General features: G+C 33.9%; 1 protein-coding gene across 3 annotated transcripts in view; it reads left to right on the top strand.

Moving 5' to 3' along the window:
* LOC149774069 (tripartite motif-containing protein 2-like) overlaps window positions 1-26,392 on the top strand; it is a 62,325-nt gene extending 35,933 nt beyond the window's left edge. The window contains exons 7-11 of one of the 3 annotated variants that reach the window (XM_089945801.1): window positions 2,474-2,557; window positions 4,449-4,532; window positions 7,848-7,871; window positions 18,753-18,776; window positions 25,183-26,392. In XM_089945801.1, the coding sequence (XP_089801927.1) occupies window positions 2,474-2,557; window positions 4,449-4,532; window positions 7,848-7,871; window positions 18,753-18,776; window positions 25,183-25,239 (273 nt within the window). In that variant the 3' untranslated portion in view covers window positions 25,240-26,392. The remainder of the gene's footprint in view (window positions 1-2,473; window positions 2,558-4,448; window positions 4,533-7,847; window positions 7,872-18,752; window positions 18,777-25,182) is intronic. The other 2 variants (XM_089945799.1, XM_089945800.1) reach the window with 2 other exon arrangements.
* The last annotated feature ends 294 nt before the right edge of the window (window positions 26,393-26,686 follow it).

The following is a 26,686-nucleotide window of genomic DNA, read 5'->3' as shown; positions in this document are numbered from 1 at the left end:
GTGTTTTCATTAGAATTCTTTAATCCCTAGCAATGGGTGTTTTTTATACCTGACTCACCATAAGGAGTTTGTTTACAGTTATATATAATATGTTCTGCTTTCCTTTCTTCTTCTAGTTTTGAAATATCATAACATATACATAAGCAGCAATTTGTAAGTGTAATATATATATATATATATATATATATATATATATATATATATATATATATATATATATATATATATATATATATATATATATATATGATTGAAAATGGGTGTTCCTTCATTCAATTATAGTGTTATATAGCGGAAAGGATTGACGCATCACTATGATGTTTAGTTTTTAAAATATAGTTGAACTATATAGAAGAATGCATGTTCCTACATCACGCTTTTCCGACTTCTATCCGATGCGAACTGTAAGTAGTTCTCAAATGTGGAACTGGAATATCTCACATGTGTGGTCACTGCAATAATGTCTGGTCATAATTTCTTGGTTGCCCAATCATCATGCTGTTAATTTATTTGCATATTATGTCATGATATTGTCCACCTACCCCTCAGTTGACATATAAGTTTCTGTCCAAGTATTTTGCAGTAGCCTTTGTATTATATTTTGAACAGATGGTGTGACGAATATGATAGTCGTGTCTACGTTTTAATGTTCACGATCAAATAACAACATATATCCATGTCTAGAGTAGAACACTAGAACCATTGAGATTGGTTAATGAATTTATCTAAATGAATATTATTTATTTATATAATGTTTATTGTATCCCATAGCCGCTCATGCGGCCACAATGTAAAACACACTGTAAGGGCAATTGTAACTCTCATTTGAAGCATAACTTTGAATTCATTTTGATTTTTAACGAAACTTTGCTCAGTTATATATCATGATTGAGTGTCACATATCATGATCATCCCCTAGTTATCTGTTCATTTATCCAGACTATCACAATCAATTGTTACAGATAATTTGACGAAACATAGCCCTGGTTGTTAGTATGTAAATGGTGAAAAGGCAGGTGTACCATAAGTACTTAGTTATTACATATTCATCTGAAGACCATACACCTGCAAATATTGTCCTCTGATACCAAACACCCAATTGCAGTTTTTGTGTACTTTACATTTGCACACATCCCACAGACCCAACGGAAGACGTCAATAAAGATATCCATCTCATTGAATCCTACTACATGGATGAAATGTGTACCAGGTTTGGCGACATTCCACAAGCGGATATAGGTTATAGGCAGATGATGGACAATCAAACATAGTGATAAACAAATAATATTACAGCACCCATTTATTAACACATGGGGGTCAAGTTTTGTAATACAAACAATAACGTCAACATTCGTTGCATTTGATTAAATATTTGTTTAGAAAAGAACAAAATAATAATTGGCTTGTTTTGAAGATATATTACGTAATAAATATTAACTAAACAATATAATTTAATACACTTTAACATCGTCAGTACTAAGGCTCATTAGTCTCCACATATTCATATGAAATTCTTATTCTGAAATTGTAACATTTTGCTTGAATTTAAACTCGTTTGTTACCAGATTCCTGATTCATTATTTTCAAAAATAGCTTTAAACTGATGAGTTAAAGAAATACATCACTATATCCCAGACATCTTCAACTTCATCCGGGTTGAAGGCCAGAACATTTTGAGCCAAAATGCATAACATGAATGCAACTTTGTAGAATCGGAATTTAGGCCATACGTTGCACATGAATGGCATAGCCTAACAAAATTGTTTCATTTCCTGACCATATACATGTTTAGATGACCAATATTTCAACACATTGACTTCCTTGCAGATTTTATAGATTTATGACAGGAGTATTTGACACGTGAACGAATAATAAAGAGCACTTTCCTTTTATTGATATATTTGCGTATTATATGATTAGTTTTCCATATACAATATTTTATAAGCCCGATCCAACTGCCAACTGAATAGACACAGATCTACCATCACATAGTGCAATTGTAAATCTGGTTCCAATCAGTTTGTGTGATCAGTAGAATAAAAGCATATATCTTGATATGCCAATGCTTGATGAAGTGGCATCTCATGGTGTATGTTGTTTGCAGTTGGAACTGATATCTGAGTGTGTATATATGGTAAGTGTACACTTTCCAGGATTTTTAGTTTTTTTGTCCTAGATTCATATGTTAATGACATTTATAGTCACTTAACAATACAGGATATGTATTGCATGGCTGACAATGTATTTTGGGAGATCTCCATGCAAACTACATTTTTGGAATTAGGTAATGTGCCTAACAACTATGTATGCATGATATCTTAAAGATCAATTAGTATACACTTGCTTTTATCAAACATCTAAACTGTTATCTTACACATGCACGTTTGCTAATGAAACTAAGTAATAATGACCGAATTGAGTATTTTGAATCGATTTACTAGTTTAATATATTGCACTTGCTTGTTGCTTTTAGTCTCAGAGAATGGAAGGAAGAGTTAAAGCCCTTGAGGAAGAACTCTCCAGTACAAGAAAACAATATGAGGAAGCTAAAGCTAACGTATGTCATTATTTAAAACTTTCCTGTTTTACACAATTCTCATTTCCTTGAACTTTTGGAAGGCTTGTGTTATTGTATGCACCCTAAATATGTTCATTATACAACCATATGTATCTAAAATTGAATCGTAGGAACATGAATGTTAAGTAGGAACATGATCGTCAAAATAAAAATATGATAAACACGTAGCATTCTTGAATAACTGTTTATAGAAATGCACATTGATAAATTTATGGATTTATCTGTACCATTTAATCCAAGCTCTAAACTGGTGAGTTAAAGAAATATAAGTCATTATGTCCCAGATATGTTCATTTTCATCTGGGTTGATGGCCAGATAGCGATTTTAAAGCCATAATGTATAACATGAATGTAACTGTGTAGAATCGGAATATAGGCCATACTTTGCACATGGATGGTACAGCCTAACCAAAATGTTTTCATTTCTTGACCATACATACGTTTACACTAATCAATAGTTCAACGCACTGACTTCCTTGCATATTTTACACAGATTTATGACATGAGTATTTATTATGTGAACGATTTAATAAAGTGCACTTTCATTTTATTTATACCTTTACTTATTTATATGATTAGTTTTCCATAATCCAGATCCAACTGCCAACTGAATGTATACATATCTGCCAGCATATAATGCAATTTCAAATCTGGGTCCAACCAGTTTGTCTGGAGTGATAAGTAGAATAAGAAGCATATATTTTTATGTCAATGCTTAATGAAGTGGCATCTCATGGTGTATGTTTTTTGTAGTTGCAGCTTACATATTAGTCTGTATGTTTAAGTGTACATTTTCCTGGATTTGTTGTTTGTTTTTAACTAGATTCATATATTAATGACAGTTATAGTCACTTAACAATACAGGCAAGGTCTTGCATGTCTAGCAAGGTATATTGGGAAATCTATATGTAAGCAAACTTTATAGAATTTGGTATTGTGTATAACAATCATGTATGCATGATACCTTATATATCAATTAGTATACACTTGCGTTTATCAAACTTCTAAAATGTTATCAAACAAATGCATGATTGCTAACGAAAGCAATTTAAAGAAAACGACTGAATTGAGTATTTTGAATGGATTTAATAACCTAATATATTGCACGTACCTGTTATTTTTAGTCTCAGAAAATGGAAGCAAGAGTTAAGGCCCTTAATGAAGAACTCTTCAGTATAAGAAAACAACATGAGGAAGCTAAAGCTAACTTATGTCATTATTTGAAACCTTCCTATTTCCCCAAGTTCTCTTTTCCCTGAACTTATGAAATGCTTTTTTATTGTATGAACCCTAAATATGTTCATTATAGAACCATAGTTATCTAAGATTGATTAGTAGGAGCATGATAAACACGTAGCATTCTAGAGTAACTGTTTCTAGAAATGCACATCGATCAATTTGAATTTGTCCCTTTTATCCGGGAACTAAAGACTAAACAATGTTGTTCAAGATAACATCGACGATTATCTTAAATCTTTGTAACATTTATTTGCCAACTAAATTCTAATAAATATGTAAAAACGTGGGTACTGACAAGTTGACAAATATTAGACATTGTCAGCATTAAATGCCGTACACAGTTTGAAAAGACACGGAAATCCACACAATAGTCAAGAGCACATGTTTGACATTAATAAATAAGTGCTTTAAAAATTAATTATAATCGACATACTGAAACATTATTAGTTATCATAAATTTTAGTTTTGCAAACTGTATTCGGATATGTATTCAAGGTATATTTGTAGTAATGCATATCTTTGTATATAAACATTGTTTGCATTATCTAACAAAAAATAATTTTATAAAATTGTACTCTAGTTTGAGAGGTGTTTGAATCATAATATTATTCTTTGCCAATACTAACTATAGGCCGTCACAAAGGAAATGAAGCTGACTCGGGTGGAGATGGAAATACAGGCCCTCCGTAGTCAGCATGCTCAGGCTGTTGATCAGGTAACATTACTCGTGGCATGTAGTGGATTGTAATTTTGCTGTAATTGTAATCATGAACCCTTTATATGCCAAGAAGTCTTGTGTTTAATGAATCTAGGACTCGATGTTAGGTCAGACAAGTTGAATCCAGCATCCATTTATGGTACTAGCAACCATTTGAATGTTGTAATTGTTTTAGTACAGGCCACATCTGTTTAAAGTCTTTCGACTGAAGATATTCATGCTCAAAGTTTTGACACTCGTCATTTGTATAGTGTTATCTTGACACGAAAAGACAATATAGGTCCACAACGGCATAAAGAAAAAGCTATACAAAACAGAGTAATTCTTTTGTAGCGATACGTACATTTTATTTCATCTGTGTATTTATGGTTATAAAGCCATGCTAATCCTGAAGGAGTAAAACTATTTTAAGTAGTTTTCTTTGCTTGGTAGAAGTTCACAGTAGTTTGAGAATGTGGATTCACACTTGGCAGCGAGGCCCATGATTTGGGATTGAAAAGATGAATGAATAAAAGAAAAGTCCGAGAGTATTACAAGTTGCACAATTTTTCTTTCATGAGATTCAAAGTATCAATTTGACAATTACTTCAATGATCATTTCCCCAAACCTGCTTCCTTATGCTTCCTGACTGCAACAATTAATGCAATGTGATCTATTTAGCACTTAGATTAAAATATGTTAATATATTGGCCTGTTCTTTGATTGTTTTTAAAACTGCGTTTGGTGGAGAGTGAAATATGCAAGTCCATTGGCACTTGAAAAGGTTATTTTAGAATATGCACGAAGCTGTAGTCTCAAGTATGTGCCACATATTCAGAAATACAATTCAGGACTGATGTGTTAATCAGAGTGCTTTGTGTTGTCAACACAAGGGATTTTCGTGACATTTGAGAAAGTAACGTTTAGTACGTTGAATTTATAGACGTTCTCACATTTAATGGCAAAGGTTTCTTTTTGGTCTTTTGAATTCGCTCTTTCAATATTGCAGGTAATGTTTGATTTAAATAATATCAAACTGATTACTTCCATACTGTACAGAGGTATAATGAAACAAAATTGGTTAATCTCTTCAACACAAATTTTGATGGCAAATCCGTACTTAGGTATAATATGCGCTGCATACATGTCTTTAGTATTACGGCTGCAGGCGGTTTGCCGTTGTTACATAGAAGTCGTTGCATGTGTGACATGTAACCAGCATTTCTGGAGAATGCCATGTTAGTGTAATTAAGTCTTTTAAACTTTAGCTACAATGAAGTGTATGCATATATGAGAGCTAGCCAGCCAGACAAACAAATAGGCAGATGGACAGATTGTGAATTTGTGGCAACTTTAAGTGAAATCGCTGCATTTTTCGGTTGCAATTTTTGGGAAAAAATGATTGTATAAGATGAACATTTTGTAGAGATTATATCAAGGTCATCCTAATTTTCATATATTTGATAATGTCTAAATGATCTGTAATACGTATGACGAAATAAGTTAACTGTGTCGAAACTTAACATGATGTATGGTTAATCAATATGTTGTCTATCTACCTATATATATTATTTATTTATTTTTTTTATTTATTTGAAATGCAGTTCAGGATCATAACTGATAGTGTTAATATTAACGTTTAAAGTAATAAAACGAACAATATTAAAAATGTATTGGTTTATTTTCTTGTATCTTTCTTACCTAAAGATTGTAGCATTAATACTTCATTTGTTCTCTTTTTCATGATCTGAACCTGGTCTGTGTAATCATTTCCTAACATTTACAGGATTTCGGATGAGAAAAAAGTACAGTTTTAATGGATTTTGTATTGATGTCTGAATAAAAACCTAATCAATGCTAACAAAATGTAAAATCATCTTGCATTCATATTTGTTCTATGATATATCTGTCTTAATAAGTGTGGAGTAAAGACGTTTTGTAAATGCAAAAATATAGAAACTATCCGAGAAATATAGACTTGCATACAAATAATATTTAAATCGCACTGTTATCAATAGTGGTATATACCGGTGAGGCATTACCTGTAAAGAAAGGGAGTTAATTCAGTTTGTCTCAGATTGCTTGGATAAGGACAGCATGATGCAGGCTTGTGAGAATTACATTACAGCCCAACTTTGAATATCGGATTACTTTCAGCTTTGAAAATAGGCAAAGTATCTTTGAACCTGTTGAGGACACCAATAACTGGTATAAATGTCAAACTTTCTGTTTAACCCTAACACTAATTGCATATGAAATGCAGAAGTAAAGATTCTTGATGATTTGATACTTAAAATTGACCCAAATTGAATTAGACTTGTTGATACGTCAGCGTATCAGAGTCTATACGTTATGCACCCATATTCTCCAGCGAAACAAGTATCATGCTCGTCACATTATATGTAATTCACGCGAACAATATTGATCTTAATTTAATTTTTACTGCAGATCTTTGTCTATGTTTACTGGAGTTTGACACGCATTCAAACATTTAGTGCGTACCATGTATACTTGATTATAAGATGAAACCGATCTCCGACCCAGATCTGTCGGCACATCATGTGCCAGCATATATAGATTTATGTAATCTGTTATGAATAATCATTAGCGCAAACAACATAGACCCTAATTTGTCAGCACAATATGCACCAGCTGAGTCTGTATTGTTTGTTGTAGCACACCCAACGGATCGAAAATCGTTCAGCTGATATTTTGTATTAAAGCATGTATATGTTTCCACATTTCCCACACAGACCGGAGCTGTGTAAAGGTTTTCACTGACATAAGCATTCGGATATTCTTAAGAACACATAAATTAAACTTTTTAAATACTAACTCGATTAAAATTATAAACATTATGTCTTAAAATAATGCCTATACATTACATAACAGGGTGTACACATTATAATACCACATTCGCGTTTAATATTAATTAGATGGTATATGTAATACACTATACAACATTCATGATTAATATTAATCAGAAGGGGTGTAATACAGTATAACATTTATGTTTGATGTTAATCAGAACGAAATAAGAAGTTTAAGATGTCATACAGCTCATCGGGGTAGATACCATAGCTAATTCATTTTTTGTGAACCAAACTAGTATTTTGTATATGCAAGACTATTTGAAACAAGCTCCGAAGTTAAGTGTCAAGAGGCGATCAACTGCCTAGATGCCATAACATACTTCGAACTCATTCAGATTTCACATAGTTATTTTATTCTTTATTTAAAATGTAGAAATTTTAAAAGAATATTTTGCAAATATAATCAAATTCTTCTAACACAAGATTCACATATCTATTACATTTATTATATTATTTCAGGTACAAAGATATAAGAAAGAAATAGTAAGTAAAATATCTAACCTTTCAGTCAAAACTATGCGAGTATGCATCTCCTGTATTTGCTTTATGATTGTTCGGTCTGTACACTTATCACAAAATGTTCCACGAATGTAATACACCACTTTACCACAAACTACAATGCTTTCATTTCATTTGTAGTGCAGGTTTTCTTATTTAGTATCATATGTCAATAACACGTCTCAGATCACACTCGGCCATTCTAATACTTTAGTACAGCATATACTGAGATAATGTTATGTTTTTGCCCAAAAACACCTGGTAAATATTTTACTATAGCTCGAAATTTAATGCAAGCAAAAGGAAGATGTTACTTAACATTAAAAGTGCGAATAATTACTCGAATGTACAGAATATATTTTAAGTTCCTTTACTGTTACTGAAGTAACGTTCAGTGTATCGTCAGTATTGCTTGAACCATAAAACTATAAAAGCTTCCAAAGGCTGCAAAGACAATTTCCTTCTTGTAAGTTTATTTATTGTCATATAACTTACCAACAAATTCATATTTATCACAAGTTTGCTCTGTTATGTAGATGGAAGAATACTTTTAAATTGTATTCCTTGAGTGCCATAGCACACATTAAGTTATTAAATCAGCATATGTGTGATACGAAAATGTCATATCAAAGATGTAACATTTTAGTAAGACAAATCACACAAAAGGTACAATACAACTGATCAGTTTTCAAACGAAGTACCCTTTAAAAGTTCTCAAAATAGGCACACATACATATTGCTTCTAATATCACACTTATATAATCAATTCCTAATCACATATAATCCTTTCTTGAAGACAGGGCGAAAACAGAAAGAGAACCTAGCAATAGGAGTATTTGTCTGTCAAAACGTGCACATTCTTTACTGCATAAAGTTAGTATTTGATGGCTAAAGCGCGTACAGGTAACCACGATCTGTAATGTTATCAGTTCATCTTATTTAGGACAAAATGTCAGTACCACCATTTCAGGTCATATTAGGTTGACTTAAAGATTTACTTCAGCCCACAATAAGACACATATATTACTATTTTAGGCAAGGTAAAGAAATGACATTCTGATCGAATTTTGTTCTACAGTAGATACATTTTGGAGACATCTTAATATGTTTTAAGAAACAGGACCTTACTTCATGTTCCATAGAAAGTAGTGTTAATACATATAAAACTCAAATAAATGTCATTATTAGATTGGCATAAAATGAGTATTGACTTCCACTTATTACAGATATATACTATTGTCATCATTGCAAACGGGTGTTTTGCTGTGTTTTCTTTGCACCTCAGGTCTGCATCTATTAATACAGTTTTATGCTTGGGTTACATATACCATTTTGGCAGAAAATTAAATTTATGAGATCAAACTAAAAGAGTATTTTGTGTTGTCAACTATAGCACATAGATTGAAGTTATCAAATATATAATGGAAAACATTTTTCAGTCCTTTGGGAGCATCTCAGAGTACGTAATATTCTATTTATTTTTATCAGCCCGACTTGTATAAAAAAAAACAATAAGTCCTTGTTTAGCTTTCCTGACATCTGCATGTATCACTTGTATCTGAGAAAGGATCAACTCTCCCCTAGTTGTATAATGGATATACTACTTTCAGTACATACATTCAAACTGACGCTTTTATTGACTATTGAATTATACATGGGTGTGAATACCAGAGATATTATGATATACGACTGTACGCTCAGCTGCAAATCAGGTCAGCTTGTGTGCTATCCGGCCCATTACATTACATATCTTTGATAAATATTGATAATGCTCTCTTTCTCCAGATGTATTAGATGACAAGGTTTGCTAGACATTAGTACTGAGGACGAACGGAATGAAACATTAACGAAGAACAAACTGTGGAAAGATCAAAATTGATTATTTACTTGTTTGATTCAGCAGCAAATTGTACAGTTTTAGATTAAACAAGTTCAGAAAATATGGATAACTAGTTGTTTGATTGAGTCTGTGCTCTAATTGGGCATTTGTATCTAGGGAATTAGACCACTGTATGGTGGAAAGCTCTGCAGCTCGTTGATTTTGATTTGCTCAATATGTAAGGAAAAAAGCCAACAGGAAAGTCGACATGTTGCAATTTTAATAATACATAACCCTTACAGAAGATTCGATTAAATGGAAGCTAGTGTGGAATAATATGTAGTTACGTACGCTGTATTTGTAATTGCCAATATGCGCATGATTATCTAAAGATTTTCTTAAGAGCAAATAAGCGAAGTTTACTTCACGATTTCTAATATCACCACTGACATAATCATTTAAAGAGAAAAATGGGAAGAAAGTAAAAGTAGGTAGCAATATGCATACATTTTCAGTCAATAATTACATATTGTATATTGCATCAAGTTTTAATCTGATTGCCAAAACACATATATTTTGTAAAGTAATTATTGTTAAAATGTATTTTATCTAAGAGGTACTGTTTGTTTCTATTTAGGGCAAAATGTAAGTATTATCATTTCAGGTCATATTAGGTTGACATACTCATTTGCTTTAGCCCCAAGTGAGACAAATATATACATATTTAGGTCAAAGTAAAGAAATGATATTCTGATTGAATTGGATTATATGGTACATATATTTTCGGACATCTCTTTGTGTGTTTCATGACTCGGAGCCCTACTTCATTTCCCATAGGACCGAATATGAACATGTACAAAAAGACTAAATTCATTATTAGACTGGCATAAAAACTACACATTCATCCATTCATTAAAGTTGACGAATTTTCTTGAAAACGGGTGTTTCGCTGCATTTTATTTGCGCCTCTTGCTGATGAACAGCGGATGCCTGATCTACATGTGATAACATATACTATATCAAATTAATTGCTTCCCCTAACTTGTAACAAAACATGAATGTACTTTTGTCTTATTATATACCTCCTTTTTAAGATTATCCTAATAGTTTGAGATGTACAGTTTTGCTGGAATTCCAAAATTGAATTTGATATTATAAAAGTTTGGTTCAGTGCATATAAGGATAATGACACCTATATGTCAGGGAATACAAGCAATTAGTTCCATTCTGGGTGTGTGATATGACAGTACATGTTGAATATCTAAATCAAATGCGTGATTTACCCTCTAGGGATACATGAGTAGATAATAAAGGCAGATACAGCAGCCTTATCTTGTTATGTTTAACTTGGTTATGTGAAGTTGAGATCTGTAAAGGTGCGGTTGCAAGCATACAGTTGATTGAATTCAGTAGTACTGGTTAACATGCCCTACATACAAGCACTGGGTAGCGTGTCCTATTTACAAGTATTAGTTAGCATGTCTTAGTTACAAGTACTGATTAGCATGTTTTACTTACAAGCACGGATTGGCATGGCTTACTTACAAGCACTGAATAGCATGTCTTACAAGTGCTGGCTAGCTTGTCTTACTCATAAACACTGGTCAACATGTCTTACCTACAAACATTGATTAGAAAGTCTTACTTACAAACACGTGTTAGCATGTCATACTTAAAAGCACTGATTATCATGTCTTACTTACAAAAACTGGTTTACATGTCTTACTTACAAACACTGGTTAACATATTTTACTTAAAATCACATATTAGCATGTCTTACTTTTGGAAAACACTGGTAGCATGTATAAAAACACTGAATAGACTGCCTTACTTACAAACACTGGTTATCATGACTTACCTACAAGCACTGGTTAGCATGTCTTATTTAAAACACTGGTTGACATGTCTTACAAACACTGATTAGCACGTCTTACTTACAAACGATGGTTAGCATGTCTTACTTCAAAGGACCCATTATCATGTCTTACTTACAAACACTGGTAACATGTCTTGCAAGCTCTGATTAGCAGGTCTTACTTGTAAGCTCTGGTTGGTACATCTTACAAGCACTGGTTGGAATGACTTGCTTAAAAACACTGGTCAACATGTCCTAACTACAAACATATATTAGAACGTCTTACTTACAAACACTTGTTAGCATGTCATGCCTACAAGCACTGATTATCGTGTCTTACTTACTCGCACTGGTTAGCATGTCTTACTTACAAACACTGGTTGGCATGTGTTACTTACAAACACTAGTTAGCATCTGAAACTTATAAACACTGATAAGCATGTCTTACTTACAAGGACTAGTATCAAGTCTTACAAGAACTGGTTGGCATGTCTTACTACTTACAAACGCGTGTTATTATCTCTAACATACAATCATTGATTATCATGTCCTACTTACAAGCACTGGTTAGCACGTCTTCCTTACAAACACTGGTCAGCATCTCTTACTTTGAAGCTATGATTAGCATGTCTTACTTACAAAAACTGGTTAGCATGTCTTACTAAAATTACAAACGCGTGTTAGCATCTCAAACGTACAATCATTGATTAGCATGTCTTACCAAGGAAACACTGGTGGGCAGGTCTTACTTACAAACACTGGTTAGCATGTCTTACGTGCACTGATTGGCATGTCTTACTTTAACAAACACTGGTTAGCATCTCAAGCGAATAAACACTGATTAGCATGTCTTACTTACATGCACTGGTTGGCATGTTTTACTTACAAGCACTGAATATCGTGTCTTACAAATATTAGTTAGCATGTTTTACAATCACTGGTTGGCATATCTTACTTACAAACACTGGTTAGCACTTCTAACTTACAAAAACAGATTAGCATATCTTCCATACAAGCACTGGTTAGCATATCTTACAAACACTGGTAAGCATGTCTTACTTACAAGCACTGGTTAACATGTTTTGCTTACAAGCACATATTAGCATATATTAGGTTTGGAAAACCCTGTTTAGCGTGTCTTACAAGCACTGATTAGCATGTCTTACAAAGACTGGTTGGCATGTCCAACTTTAAAGGACTGATTAGCATGTCTTATTTATACACACTGGCTAAAATGTCTTACAAACACTGATTAGCATGTGTTACTTACAAACGATTGTTAGCATGTTTTACTTAAAAGGATTGATTAGCACGTCTTACTTACAAACGATGTCTAGCATGTCTTACTTACAAACACTGATTAGCAGGTCTGACTTACAGGCACAGGTTTGCAAGTCTTACTTACAAGCTCTTTTTGGCATATATTACAAGCACTGCTTGCAATGTCCTACTTACAAACACTGGTTAACATATCTTACCTACAAACATTGTTTAGAACGTCTTACGTACAAAGACTTGTAAGCATGTCATACTTACAAGCACTGACTATCACGTCTTACTTACACGCACTGTTTAGCATGACTTACTTACAAACTCTGGTTAGCATGTCTTACAAACACCGGTTGGCATGTCTTACTCACAAGCACAGGTTAGCATGTCTTACTTACAAGCACTGATTTGAATGTCTTACAAACACTGGTTGGCATGTCTTACTTACAAACACTAGTTAGCATCTGAAACTTATAAACACTGATAAGCATGTCTTACAAGCACTAATATCATGTCTTGCTTACAAGAACTGGTTAGCATGTCTTACTAGGTACAAACGCGTGTTAGCATCTCTAACATACAATCATTGATTATCATGTCCTACTTACAAGCACTGGTTAGCATATCTTACTTGCAAGTTATGATTAGCATGTCTTACATAACAAACACTGCTTGGCATGTCTTACAAACACTGGTTAGTATGTCTTACTTACAAGCACTAACTGAACGGACATGTCTCATTTTAACAAACACTGGCTAGCATCTCTAACGTATAAACACTGATTAGCATGTCTTGCTTACAAGCACGTGTTGGCATGTCTGTCTTACAAACACGTGTTGGCATATCTGTCTTACAAACACTGATTAGCATGTCTTACTTACAAGCACTGGTTAGCATATCTTACAAATAATGTTTATCATGTTTTACTTAAAAACACAGGCTAGAATGTCATACGTACAAACACAGGTTATCATGTTTTACTTATAAGAACTGATTAGTATGTTTTACTTACAATCACTGGTTAGCATGTCTTACTTACAAATATTGGTTAACACATCTTACCGGCAGCGGTTAGGATGTCTTACCATACCTAAAATCAGTTGTTACTATGTTTTACTTAAAAGAACTGGTTTGGATGTCTTACTTTAACAAATACTAGTTAACATGTCTTACTTACAAGAACTGGTCAGCAGGTTTTACATAGAAGCATTGAATAGTATGACTTGTTAAAGGATTAGTTAACATTTCTTCCTTACAAGCACTGGCTAGCGTGTCTTACAAGCACTGGTTAGCATGTGTTACTTATAAACACTGCTTCGCATGTGTTACTTACATACACTGATTAGCATGTCTTCCACTTACAAACACTGGTTAGGATGTCTTACTTACAAACACTAGTTAGCATGTCTTACTTACAATTACTGGTTAGTTTGTCTGATCATTACTGGTTAGAATATCTTACCATACTTAAAATCAGATTTTTATATCTCTTACTTAAACCACTGGTTATAATGTCTTTTCTACAAGTCCTGATTAACATGCCTTACTTACAAACTCTGGTAAGCATGTATTACATACAAACATTTGTTAACATGTTAACTAGTTAACACTAGTTAGCATGTCTTACTTACAAGCACTAAAAACATGTATTGTTTACAAGCGCTGGTTAGCATTTCTTACTTACAAACAGTTGTGAACATGTCTTACTTACAAGCACTGATTAGCATGCATTTCTTACAAACACTGGTCATCATGTCTTTCTAGCACTGGCTAGGATGTCTTACCATACTTTAAATCAGTCTTACTTAAAAGTACCGATTATAATGTCTTTAAGAAATTCTGGTTAGCATGTCTTACTTACAAGCATTGGTTAGCATGCCTTGCTTACAAGCACTAGTTAGCATGTCTTACAAACACTGAATACAATGTCTTACTTTAACAAACACTTGTTAGCATGTCTTACTTACAATATTTAACAAACTCTGGTTAGAATGTCTTACCTACAAGCACTGATTATCATGTCTTAATTTAACAACCACTGGTTAATCTGTCTTACAAACACTGGTTAACATGATGTACTTAGAAACACTGGTTAGAATGTCTTACCAGCACTGTTATGATGTCTTACCATACGTAAAGTCAGTAGTTAGCATGTCTTACTTAAATCACTGAATATAATACCTTGCTTTAGGAAGCAATCGTTATCATGTCTTCCTTACAAACACTGGTTAGCATGTCTTACATACAAACACTAGTTAGCATGTTTTACAAGGACTGATTAGCACGTTTTTCTTACAAGCACTGATTAACATGTCTTCCTTTAACAAACACTGGCTGGCATGTCTTTCTTACAAACACTGGTTAGCATTGCTTATTGAAAAGAACTGGTTATCATGTCTTACTCTGACACACACTGAATATGTCTTTCTTACAAACACTGGTTAGTATGTCTTACTTATCAGTACTGATTAGGATGTCTTACCAGCACTGGCTATGATGTCTTACCATCCTTAATATCCGTGGTTAGCATGTCTTACTTACAAGCACTGGCTGGCATATCTTTCTTACAAACATGGTCTGCAAGAATGATTAAAATCAGTATGTTGCTGTAGTTAATCTCTCTTATTTACAATCAGTAGGTTGCAGCGGTTAGCATATCTGACCTACAATCAGTGCATGGCAGTGTTAAACATGTCTGATTTGCAATGAGTGGATTGTATTAGTTATCATATCTGACTTACGATGAGTGGGTTGCAGCGGTTACCATGTCAGACTTTGGATTTGGATTTTTTAAACTTTGCTTTAACAATTTTCCAGTTATATTGGTACGATGTATGCAGTGTTGCAGTTTATAGTGATGTCTACTACTGGGGCATCATACCACATACATGTAGCCTGATGCCCCACACTGTCACATTATCCTGACACCATGCCGACCAGTCATAACATTAATCTCTTAATGCTGAACGCCAAGCAAGGCACCTGTTAGTACCATTTTTATAACTCTTTGTTATGACTCGGCTGGGAATCAAACCCTCCCCCATCCGAGGTGGACGCTCTAACCGTTTAAAGGCGAAAAGAGTGAAAGAATAAAGGGCAAATTGAAACAAATATATGTTTGATAATGAGATGTCTAATATATTTTTTTCTAGTAATAATCAGCACCAGGCCGTACTTTTTCATAAACCATTTGGAGTATTGTATTGCGGAAGACTTTGCATCTCCTTGATTTTTGTCTCTTCAGTGTATAGAAAAGACAGAAAATGTGAAATCTAGAGCTTTAAATACGAGAGTACCATATTATCGATTAAATAAAATTACCATTATACTTGAATAATCGTTTCAAGTCATGACATACAGCGTATTCCCATTTGTGAATAAGAGCCTGCGTTTCTACTATTGTTTTGAGCGCAAATAAGAAAATTGTATTGCACTGTGTCAAATATCAGAGTGATCATATCATTTCAGGAACAGAGAGCGAAAACATAAAGAATAAGTATTAATAAATATGTTTGAGTAAATACGTACACAGCATGATTTTTTGCATAAACTTATTATATCATTGCTAAAAGATATTCGGAAAATATAACATATTCTACTACGAACCATAACGTTATGAGTATATGTATAATGCAGTGCACCTGTGTTCCTATTTAGGCTCACATGTCTTTATTATATCGTATGTACCGTTTGAAGGAGCAACGAGAGCAAGTAAAAGAAAACACAAACTCTAGTATTGGATGTTCGGCTTGTGTTCCTTTATTATGACCATATAACCAACATAGCAATGTACCAGTTATAAGAGACATTGCTGCTCACCGAAAATATGTTTGTATACAGTTTGCATCTAAGTTGCTAGTCAGTGCTTGTGAGTAAGACATCTTAGCTAAACATTTAAAATTATTTTATGGCGGAAAACACTGTGCTTGGTGCATTGCTATTTCTTCAAAATGATGAAACGACAGAAAGTTTGAATTAGGATATTTAAATACGAGACACTTCTCCTCTGTTCAAGCAATGACGTGCATTATATTTACATTTACGAATATGTGAATGCATGTCTGTCCTATATTTAGGGAGAAAATAAATGAAGTTTATATTATGGTTGCTAATGTCACATTAATTATATTCTTTCAGGAAGAATAGGGAGAAAAAACGACAGAGTAATTATTGATATCTAATTTTTTTCATATTTCTACAGAACACATACAGGAAAGCAATCCTAAACCAATCTAAATGTGAAACACAAAGTTCAATAAAATTTACTGAACGATATGGTGGGACTCAAAATCATGAGACGTCCTCAACAAATTGCATGGTCGTAGATACATTCATATTCAGATCTGAAGCATACAGCTTCAAAGCACATCAAGCAAAAATTAATATGGTGACAATTGACCTATCTATACATGTTAACTGTCCAAAATATATATATTTGATAGCAAATATGCAAATATGCTAAAACGTATGTAGTGCAGTCTAGCCTACATTGTCCAGTATTCATACTCCACCCCTCTACTATATTTATGGCAAAACCTGTCATTGCTGAAAGTGTGCTTAATGACAAATTGAGGAAAATATGTTAGAGTTTATGAAAATGTATTAAATATCTCTGCTGACCTATCCGTTATCTCAATGTTTTCATGGACACTTTTCCTAAATACCTTACGTGAGTGTCATGAAATTTTGCAAACACACTTGTCCATTGAGATAATTAATCATTGATGAACATGGTACCTCTCGAACATCCAATATTGCCGTCGCAGTGGCAAAAGCTTGTGATCGCTATTCCTGCTGATCAAATGGTCGTAAGAACTTGGATTGTTTCCTATATATGTTGTTGAGTATATTTAATTTGTATTGCGTACCTGATCTTTGTCTTGATGGTGATTAAACATTGTGAATATCTTTTTGCCATGATTGCAGCTAGTAAACAATATGTTTATTATTATTTGAGTTTAATAGTTAGTGGAATTTTGCATCAGTCACTTTATAGTACGGTTAATCACATTTTAATGCAGGTTAAATAAAAACGATTTTAAATATTGAGTCATATCAGTATTTGGGTATCAGCGTTTACTAATGTGTTAAGATAAATTTTTAAAACTATTATTTATTTAAATTATTAAATGGAAATACAAGGTACTCATCGACATTTTGGACAAAAACACTACCATGGGACTATTAAAATTATTCGATACCACTGTTCAACCAGAAAGTGCAGATTTGAAGATTCGTCATTGTATTTGCCATAGTAACCAGAAAGTTTCATGAGATGATTATAATTATTGAAAATGTTTGCTTGTTTGTGTCTGGACCTATACTTATTCACATTGTGCCAACGGAATTTGAAGTTACGTATTAACCTTGTAGCTCATTATTCCGTATCCCTTTCGGCTAAGGAAAAGACGGAAAAGTTTTAATTTATTAAAAACTGCTTTTGTGGTTACGCATTTCAAATGAATCGCCGAAGTTTATAGTATTATATTCTTTTTGAAATACATGAAAGGAATTTAAGTGCCATAGCTAACCTGTAGCCGTATGTGTGTAAATGTATATTCAGTTTATCAATGTACATATACTGTAACACTATACAATTTATTATATAATCTATAGTTTAAAGGTTATATCACATGCTGTTAGCGAGACTATCATGCGTTTATACTTTGTGGTTATATTTTAATAACAAAATTTTACCTAAACAACTAGATGCAATTTACGGCAGAAACCTTTGCAGCGCGTTGTTCGTTTATCTCAGCATGATACAATAAAAAAGGAAAATTTAAAATTCAGAGACTAAAACACGAGAAAATCCCGACAGTGTTTTTTCTTGTTTATTGCTTATTTATCCGTTCAGGTAATGCATTTGCAAATATGTGCACCATCACCATGTCTAATTTCACATTTATTTTATACTTTCAGGAAGAAAAAGCGAGAAAAGAACGAGTGAGTATTAATATCCGTGATTTTATCCAATACGTACAAAATTTATACTTTTTAGCGCTTTAGACGCAACATATAATGACACTATGTCAGGTCACATTGGGCTATCTACCTTTGAAAGTACAATGCATTTATGGTGGAACGTCCATTCAACTATACATCATCAATAATAAATGCTGTATCGTGTACACTGTAGCAACCTATCTAGGTCAATGCTAATAACAAAATACAATGTTTCCCCTTATTTTTATTTTGCATGGTCAATTTCAGACATAGCAAAGAAAACCTATCCGAGGGAGTAATATGTATGCATTACCTCTGGTGGTCAATCCCATAGCTCAAGGTTTTCATGGATACCTTTCCTAAAGTGCTTAGACACATTTATCTGTTGAGCTAAATGATCTCTGATGACCATGGTGCCGCTTGGATATCCAACATAGCCGATGCAGTGGTAAACTATGTTGATGGCTTCTCCTGCTGAACATATGGTCATATTTAATTTATATAGCGTTCCTGATTTTTGCCCTGATTGTGATTAAGTTTTGCCATGATTATAACTAGTAAACAAGAAGCGTATTCCAATATGAGTTCAAGACTTAGTGTAATTTTCTGTCAGAAGTTTTTTTAATCCACAACAATCTATTGTTGCAAAGTATCGGTATAAATACATAAATGGAGGTTAAGTTAAAGAAATTTTAAATACCTATTCATATCAATGTTTGTGAATCAGAATTTACTACTGTGTTCACATAAAATTCTATAATAATTATTTTGTTTAATTATTCATTGCAAAGGCAAGATACCAATTGAAGTTTGGACAAAAAAAAACTATTTTGGCTCTGGTGAGATTTAATTCAACAAGAGCTTGTATTGCAATATTGTGGTGCATCACGACATTCAATAATTGTGGTACGTTAGGAATTTCAAGACACTCTGAATATCATAACATGCAAGACTATTGAAATTGATTAGGGAACATTCTTTATTTTATATTTGTGATAGAGCATTTAGTATTATTTGGGATTTAATTCATACTAATATAAGTATCTCTTAAATGTTCACTATATATTATAAAGTGTTTGTTGAACTTTTCATAAATTGTTGCTTTTGCTTCCCTTCTTATGTTCAATAGATAAATAAACGTCTTATAATTTCCTAAATCCACTTAGTTTTAAAGAAATGGCACGTCATTTAGGACTGATATAGGTTTGAAAACAAACAATGTAATAAAGTCAGTAGCTATTCGAAATGATTTTATGTCAAAGACATCATGGTCACAGTTTTTCACTGAAAGAAATGCAGTAGTTGGGTCACCATAACCTCTATATGATTTTATTTTGGAGTAGTATGGACCATTCATTTTGATAAGCTCTATATCATTTATTGCTGATTCTGCCAAGCTTATCCCTATTAAATAATTAAGAGACGCCTAAGATGTTCTGATCTTTTGCAATCAGGTGCCTTATCTTTAGCTAAGAAATCATTTTGCGAAAGTGTTCTTACTCTGAGTATAGAATGCTGATTTATTCTGCTGTTGAATTCTGCTGACCTAGCAGTCTGTTGCTTATATATAACTTGTTAACTGAATTACTGATTGAGTTTCTTTATCACTTCTACCCAATGCAACATTCGCTGATTCATATATCCCTAAACCTACATGTTGTCCTTGATATTATGACACACTCAAACTAATTCTTCTCATAAATATATCTAAATAAGTTTCAAATTATATAATATCCTCCCCTAAGATTGTTTAAACATAATTTCAGTTGTATATACTGCGACTTCTACAATCTGTGTGATATGGAAGGGATACATGCATTTATTATATGCTCATTTTTTTCTCCGTTAATATTGCATAATCAGAATCGTTCGGTATTTTTCGATATTGCACACCTTCATATTGCACTCACGTGCAGGACACGTGTGCCCAGTAGTGTATTAGGAGCTACGTTGTAAACAAATCATGTACACTCGTGTAGCAGACGCTTTACGTTTTGGTTGATTAAATTTGTTTCTGAATGAAATAAAGCAGATATTTCGTGGATGGCCACATACCAGCTACTTTGCTACATTCTGCGTTTAGCTTTTCATACAATGTTTTTTTTAATTTTTGCAATAGACGCCAGATTTCATAAAATTGGTGGGTACCTACAAATAAAACGCAAGTTACAAGGCATAATATGTCACCTTTAGCTGTTAATAAGAATGGCAAAAACTATACTTAGAATTTTACAGTTTTACATCCTGAATGTCCTCAAAGTAGAAGATACAAACATGCCAAAATATATTCATTGCAGATCAAAGGGAAAAGTTGTTTCAATTCACATTTAATCACAATATGACTCCAACTTTCAATTTGAAGTAGACCAACACACAATATTCTTTCGAAAGTTATGTCTAGCGCGCGATTAAATTCAAATTGATCAGGGTGGAGTTAAGTGCGCATTAATGATGCTGTTGTTGTGTAATGATGAATCTACGCTTGTGTATTTTGTTTGGAATACGGCACACATTCAGTTATTTTGTTTCGTGTAGCGTATTTTTGTTCACATAATTAAGCCTTAGGAAGAATAAACAAATGATCATATAATAAATAGGTTACGGCATTTTGTTGGGAAAATATAAACTCGTTTTGTCGGAAGGATATATTGCACCATCAAGGTCGTGCAATATTTCCATCCAAACAACTCGTTCTTATTTCCCCATACAAATGCATTAACCTATACACGTAAGAGAGAGAGAGAGAGAGAGAGAGAGAGAGAGACAGAGGCACTTACATATGTGGATATACAGAGCGTCCAATATTGAGACATCACTATGCATATATGTATACATTAATGTTTGGTTGATTTCGGTGTATAGATAGACCGTATATTGTATAGATGAACTGTACTGCATACTCATTAAGAGACGTTCAGGTGCATTCACTTTTGTGATTTTATTAAAACAGCAGACGTAAGAAAAGTATTTATACAATGAAGTTGTTCTCCTTCGTTTAGTGTCTAAACTTTCAGGACAAATGCAAATTCCTGTGTTGTTTCGATCGAAAATAATGAGACCGTTTCTTCATACGTCTGATGAAATTTTCAAATGGCAATTACCCTGCTATTATGGGCATGATAACATATAGAAAGCAAAAAGAAAGAAAGAATAAAAGAGCGGTTTAAGAAAAATAATCTTTGTTTTAATACCAATAAGTCATAAAGAAATACTAAGCATAATTTAAGATGGGTATTGAGTTTTTGGTCCATGTTTTCTATTTTGTTATTCCTGTTGACATATTTCACACGTTTCTACATCGGACTAAACTTGCATTTCATGCTAATAGTGGTAAAATAAAACATTTGTAATAAGCTATAAGGAAGGGTGCACACTTATTTGTATTATTCTGGTTGAACTGGTAATGAAAGGTTCTAGTTTGCTTTTTATTTCCATTTTACTCTAATCGGAGTTCCTCTTTATAACACTGTTTAAATTTAGATGCAGAAAAAAATTGCAATGGGATCCGTAGTGAAAAGAGCGGTGAAAGTGGGCTGACAGCCCACCGTGGACATAGAATTAACATTTCTCGCCAATTTTTACAATGTTGTCTGTTCATTATGCTCTCTTTCTACCATGAATCTCTTATTTTGTTTATTGACTCTCTCATATTAGATAATTATCCAGATGAGATATCACGCGGTTACAATGACAGCCAGTTGCAATGGAAATTGAGAGCCGAAAAATATATTGATTGCATAATACTGTGCGATTTATTACCTTATTTATTCTCATGCAGGAATCCCGGTTGACCGAGTGGTCTAAGCGCTTGTTTTTTACCGATCACCTCTGTCCGAAATATAATGAAATGCCCAATCGATGCTCAACATTACAGATGCAAACAAGTATGTGAGTGGCAAACCAAACTGAAAAGTATCGTTGACGAGTATGCCGTAAAAGTTAAAATAAAATATCGCAGACGAGTATATGTCTATGACATAATTGTGCATTTGGTGTCCGCTGGTTTCGCTGGAACAGGCGTATTGCTATCAACAGTAACAATGACATCACCAGCAGTTATAACAATTTGTGCTTCAGCTGCAATAGCAATTACTGGTGTTCTTAATATCATAGGGAAAATATATTTACATGTACAAATACAAAATTGCATGAGTATATAATAAAACTGATTACAGCGACGATATCATACTCCAAATTATCATCGTTGATAAAATTAGGCCTTAGCGATGGAATAATATCAGATTCTGAATTGACATAAATGATTAAGATTTACCACGAGAAACGAGCAGGATTCGCGGACGAAGTATACTATTTCGTCGAGGTCGATCTCGTTTATCTTGAATATCTTCACGATGCTCACAAATGTTATCCATTATACGCTGAATGAATTCTTGCCACTAACGAAATCCTGTCTCGGGAACAGCACGGGAAAATAAAAAATAAGTTCAGTCTGCGAGACTCCAAAGTGAAAAAACATGTGCCCAAACTCATGGATAAAAACAATTACTTTTGCATCATCGTCTACTCGAACAAGCTATCAAACACGGGCTTGTGTTCGATAAAATTAATCGCACTCTCAAGTCTCAACAATCCCCGTGGATGAAACCTACATCGACGTTAACACGAAACAACATGAAATCTCCACCACATACTTCGGCAAAATTGTCTCCAAACTTACGAGCAGCAGCGTCTTCGTAAAAAACATGAAAAGATATTCGACATGGTGAATATCGTCAAACGACGAGACAAACTGTTCGCCAATGAAGCCTACCTGCACATGAAAATCTTCAATAAATATCTCGTCGCCATCGAATCCAGGGAAAAACAATCTCAAACTCGATAAACACATCTACGTCGGAGCGGCCATTGATGATCTCTCCAAAATGGTCATTTACAAGTTTCATTATGATTTTATCAAAAACAATAACCTGCTAATGACCGATACAGAATTTGTAGCAAGACCTGTTCGACCATGAAGAACTTTTCGATCTCAGCGACTATCCCACACATAACCTTTTCTACTGCGACGATAACAAAAAGGTCCTAGGAAAGGTCAAAAACGAAAGCTATGGAACACCCATCCAAACTGTACTTCATAACCCTTAACGATGGCACCGTCAAAAAATATGTCGTCGGTAAAATCGCTAGCGTCGATCACTACAGACAAGCACACTACAAGGACATCTACACTGTTACACCATGAGAACATTCTAGTACATCGACTTCACATCTCTACGCTGCTCATTAACATAACATGCGTGCTCCATTGATGATAAACGATACTCCACCTATGGCATTCATAAATTCGCCATCAAACACACACATGCACACATAAAAAACGATGATCTTTATTATATACGCACTGACACTGAAAACACACACTCTCAGGCACAAACAAAACAAACAACTGAGCCAGAAATCCCCACACCCTAGTTGTATATATCAAGGTGGCATCGCTCAATTTTTCACGCAAACAAAAGTGTAAGAACCCCCATTAAACTGATACCGTAGTTTTCTACTCTTAAGAGTGTGAATACGTTCTCAGTCACTTAGTGTACGCAGTGAACTTTACCGACCACCGATAAATCGTACTCGTTTAAAAAATGCATGATATGCTATGTTACTTATTAATTAGTCGGTCCTTACTATTCCAAGCATTATTGAGATGTTGACAGAAAACTTGACCCAGATACATAATGTGACATATCGTGCTTGATATTGGTCAATTCTACAAGAAGGGAATGTAGTTAGGTCATTTGTTCCGGAGTCTAGACTTTAAGGTTTTAAATGTGCACACAATCTGGATGATTGATTAACATTAATGTACCACGAGGATATTTTGTTATGTATAAGACAATTGGTTTTTAGTTCCCACGTCATGGCCTCAACAGAAATTGTATATATTTGTAGCTTATGTGCCTGACCAGATTTTATTGTTTGAAAGTAAAGACACAACGTTTAAATTTATGTTAGTTCGTGGTCACACAATGATTAGACGATGTGTTGCAATTTGATCAAAGATTTCTTAGTCATGCAAGAGCAAAATTTGTCGATAGTTTATTTTATTGTACATATTTGTAGCTTATGAGCGTGGCCAGATTGTATTGTTTGAAAGTAGGGACACAACGTTTAAATTAATGTTAGTTCGTGTGCTCAAAGATTTCATAGTCATGCAATAATAACTTTGTCGATGGTTTATTTTATTGCCACTCTCCTACGTTCGTACTGATAGTTTTTGGATTTTATAGCGAAATGTAAACTATGCATCATAATTTATATAATGTGGTCGCATCATACACTGGATCATCGTTTGTGAATGTGTGCATGCGTATATACTCCCTCTTTTGAGAGCAAATATTTGGGATATTTCATCTTGACTAATATCAAATTTATTCTGTTCTTTCAGGAAGAAAGAGAGAAGAAAGAAAGAGTAAGTAAAATTATAGCTGCTTTCAGTAAATAAGTACAAATCATGCATTTACTAAGTGATTTCTAAGATGACAATATTTATGAAAAGTAGTTATTAGCCAAATTGTCCTCATTTTTTTGCCATTTCCAAGGAAGGATTATTTTCAAACCCTTGTCTAGTTCATATTTTTTTCTATATCGCGCATGCATTGCTTTCGACGGAAAAACAAGTAGCATCGTTTGTTCAAGAAATGCGTACAAACGGACATTTTAATATACTAATAAATTATACGTTTCTCTCACGATGTGCCTATAATAATACGACAGTGTCCTACCAACTGTCCGTCCTATTTAAGGATTGACTGTCGGGTTCATAATTTTACAAGCAATGAGATGCTAATTAATGGTTTTCTTTTTCTAAATGTATAATGTTGCTAACATTGTCTGTTTTATCCCAAACGCCAAGGTCACAGGAAGGAAAATGTAATCATGAAACTGGTTTCCTGTCAGGAATACAATTTTAGAAATGCCGGAGACACTTTATTTTCTTATTATATTCAACAAAACGTTCCTGAAGCAACGATGAAGCCAAACATGACACATCTGCACTGTTTTTGTTGCTACGTGACCAATTAAAACATATTGGCATTTACCAAGGAGAAATGAGTTTATCTCTAGCAAAGAAGTTGTGCAGTAACATTATTCCAATGAAACTGTCGAGTTAGTATAAAGCGTTAATGATTTAAACTATACGTTATTACTCTGGAGTATGTTCAATGAGATATTAAAACACACTGTGACATACACTACTCCAATATTGACCCAGTTGTCTAATTCTGCGTTTCAATCTGGCAGGCATGCATGGGTCAAGTTATTATGTGTCAAAAAATAAATAAATAACTGTATTAAATTATCCCAACAATTGTCAAGCGTTTTACGCATCGTTGTGCTAAATAAGAAGGTCAGCGCTATCTTGTATAAAGACTGCTTGGACAAGTGAAAGGGAGGTAATCTATGAAACTCAAACTGGTTTCCGAAAAGGGTACTCGCCTATATTAACATGTTTAGTCTTCAAACATGAAGTGTGACAGTTTATAATGATGGCTAGCACTGGGGCATCATGCCGCAGATATATAGCGTCATGACCCACCCAGTTACATTATCCTGACACCAAACCAACCAGTCGTAACACTAAACTCTTAATGCTGAGCGCCTTGCGAAGTAGCTGCTGGTACCCTTTTTATAATTCTTTGATATGACTCGGCCGGCGCTCGAACCCGCGACCTGCCGCATACGAGGCGGACGCTCTAACACTAGACCAACGGACTTTTCGTCAGGATTATTAAATCATTTATATCGTTTATTTCAAACAGTCACTGGCGGCCCCTAGTGGCGAAATGATCTAAAACGCTCACCGTTACGGATCACTGCCATCTCACCTCTGCATGGGCTCGCGTCTCGTGCTCGGCCAAATTGGGTATGTGAGAAAGCTTGACAGTAGC

This window comes from Sinohyriopsis cumingii, unplaced genomic scaffold (genome assembly GCF_028554795.1).
Source record: "Sinohyriopsis cumingii isolate HCF-2022 unplaced genomic scaffold, ASM2855479v2 utg000426l, whole genome shotgun sequence".
Taxonomy (NCBI): Eukaryota; Metazoa; Mollusca; class Bivalvia; order Unionida; family Unionidae; genus Sinohyriopsis; species Sinohyriopsis cumingii.
This window is presented reverse-complemented; position numbering and strand designations above follow the sequence as displayed.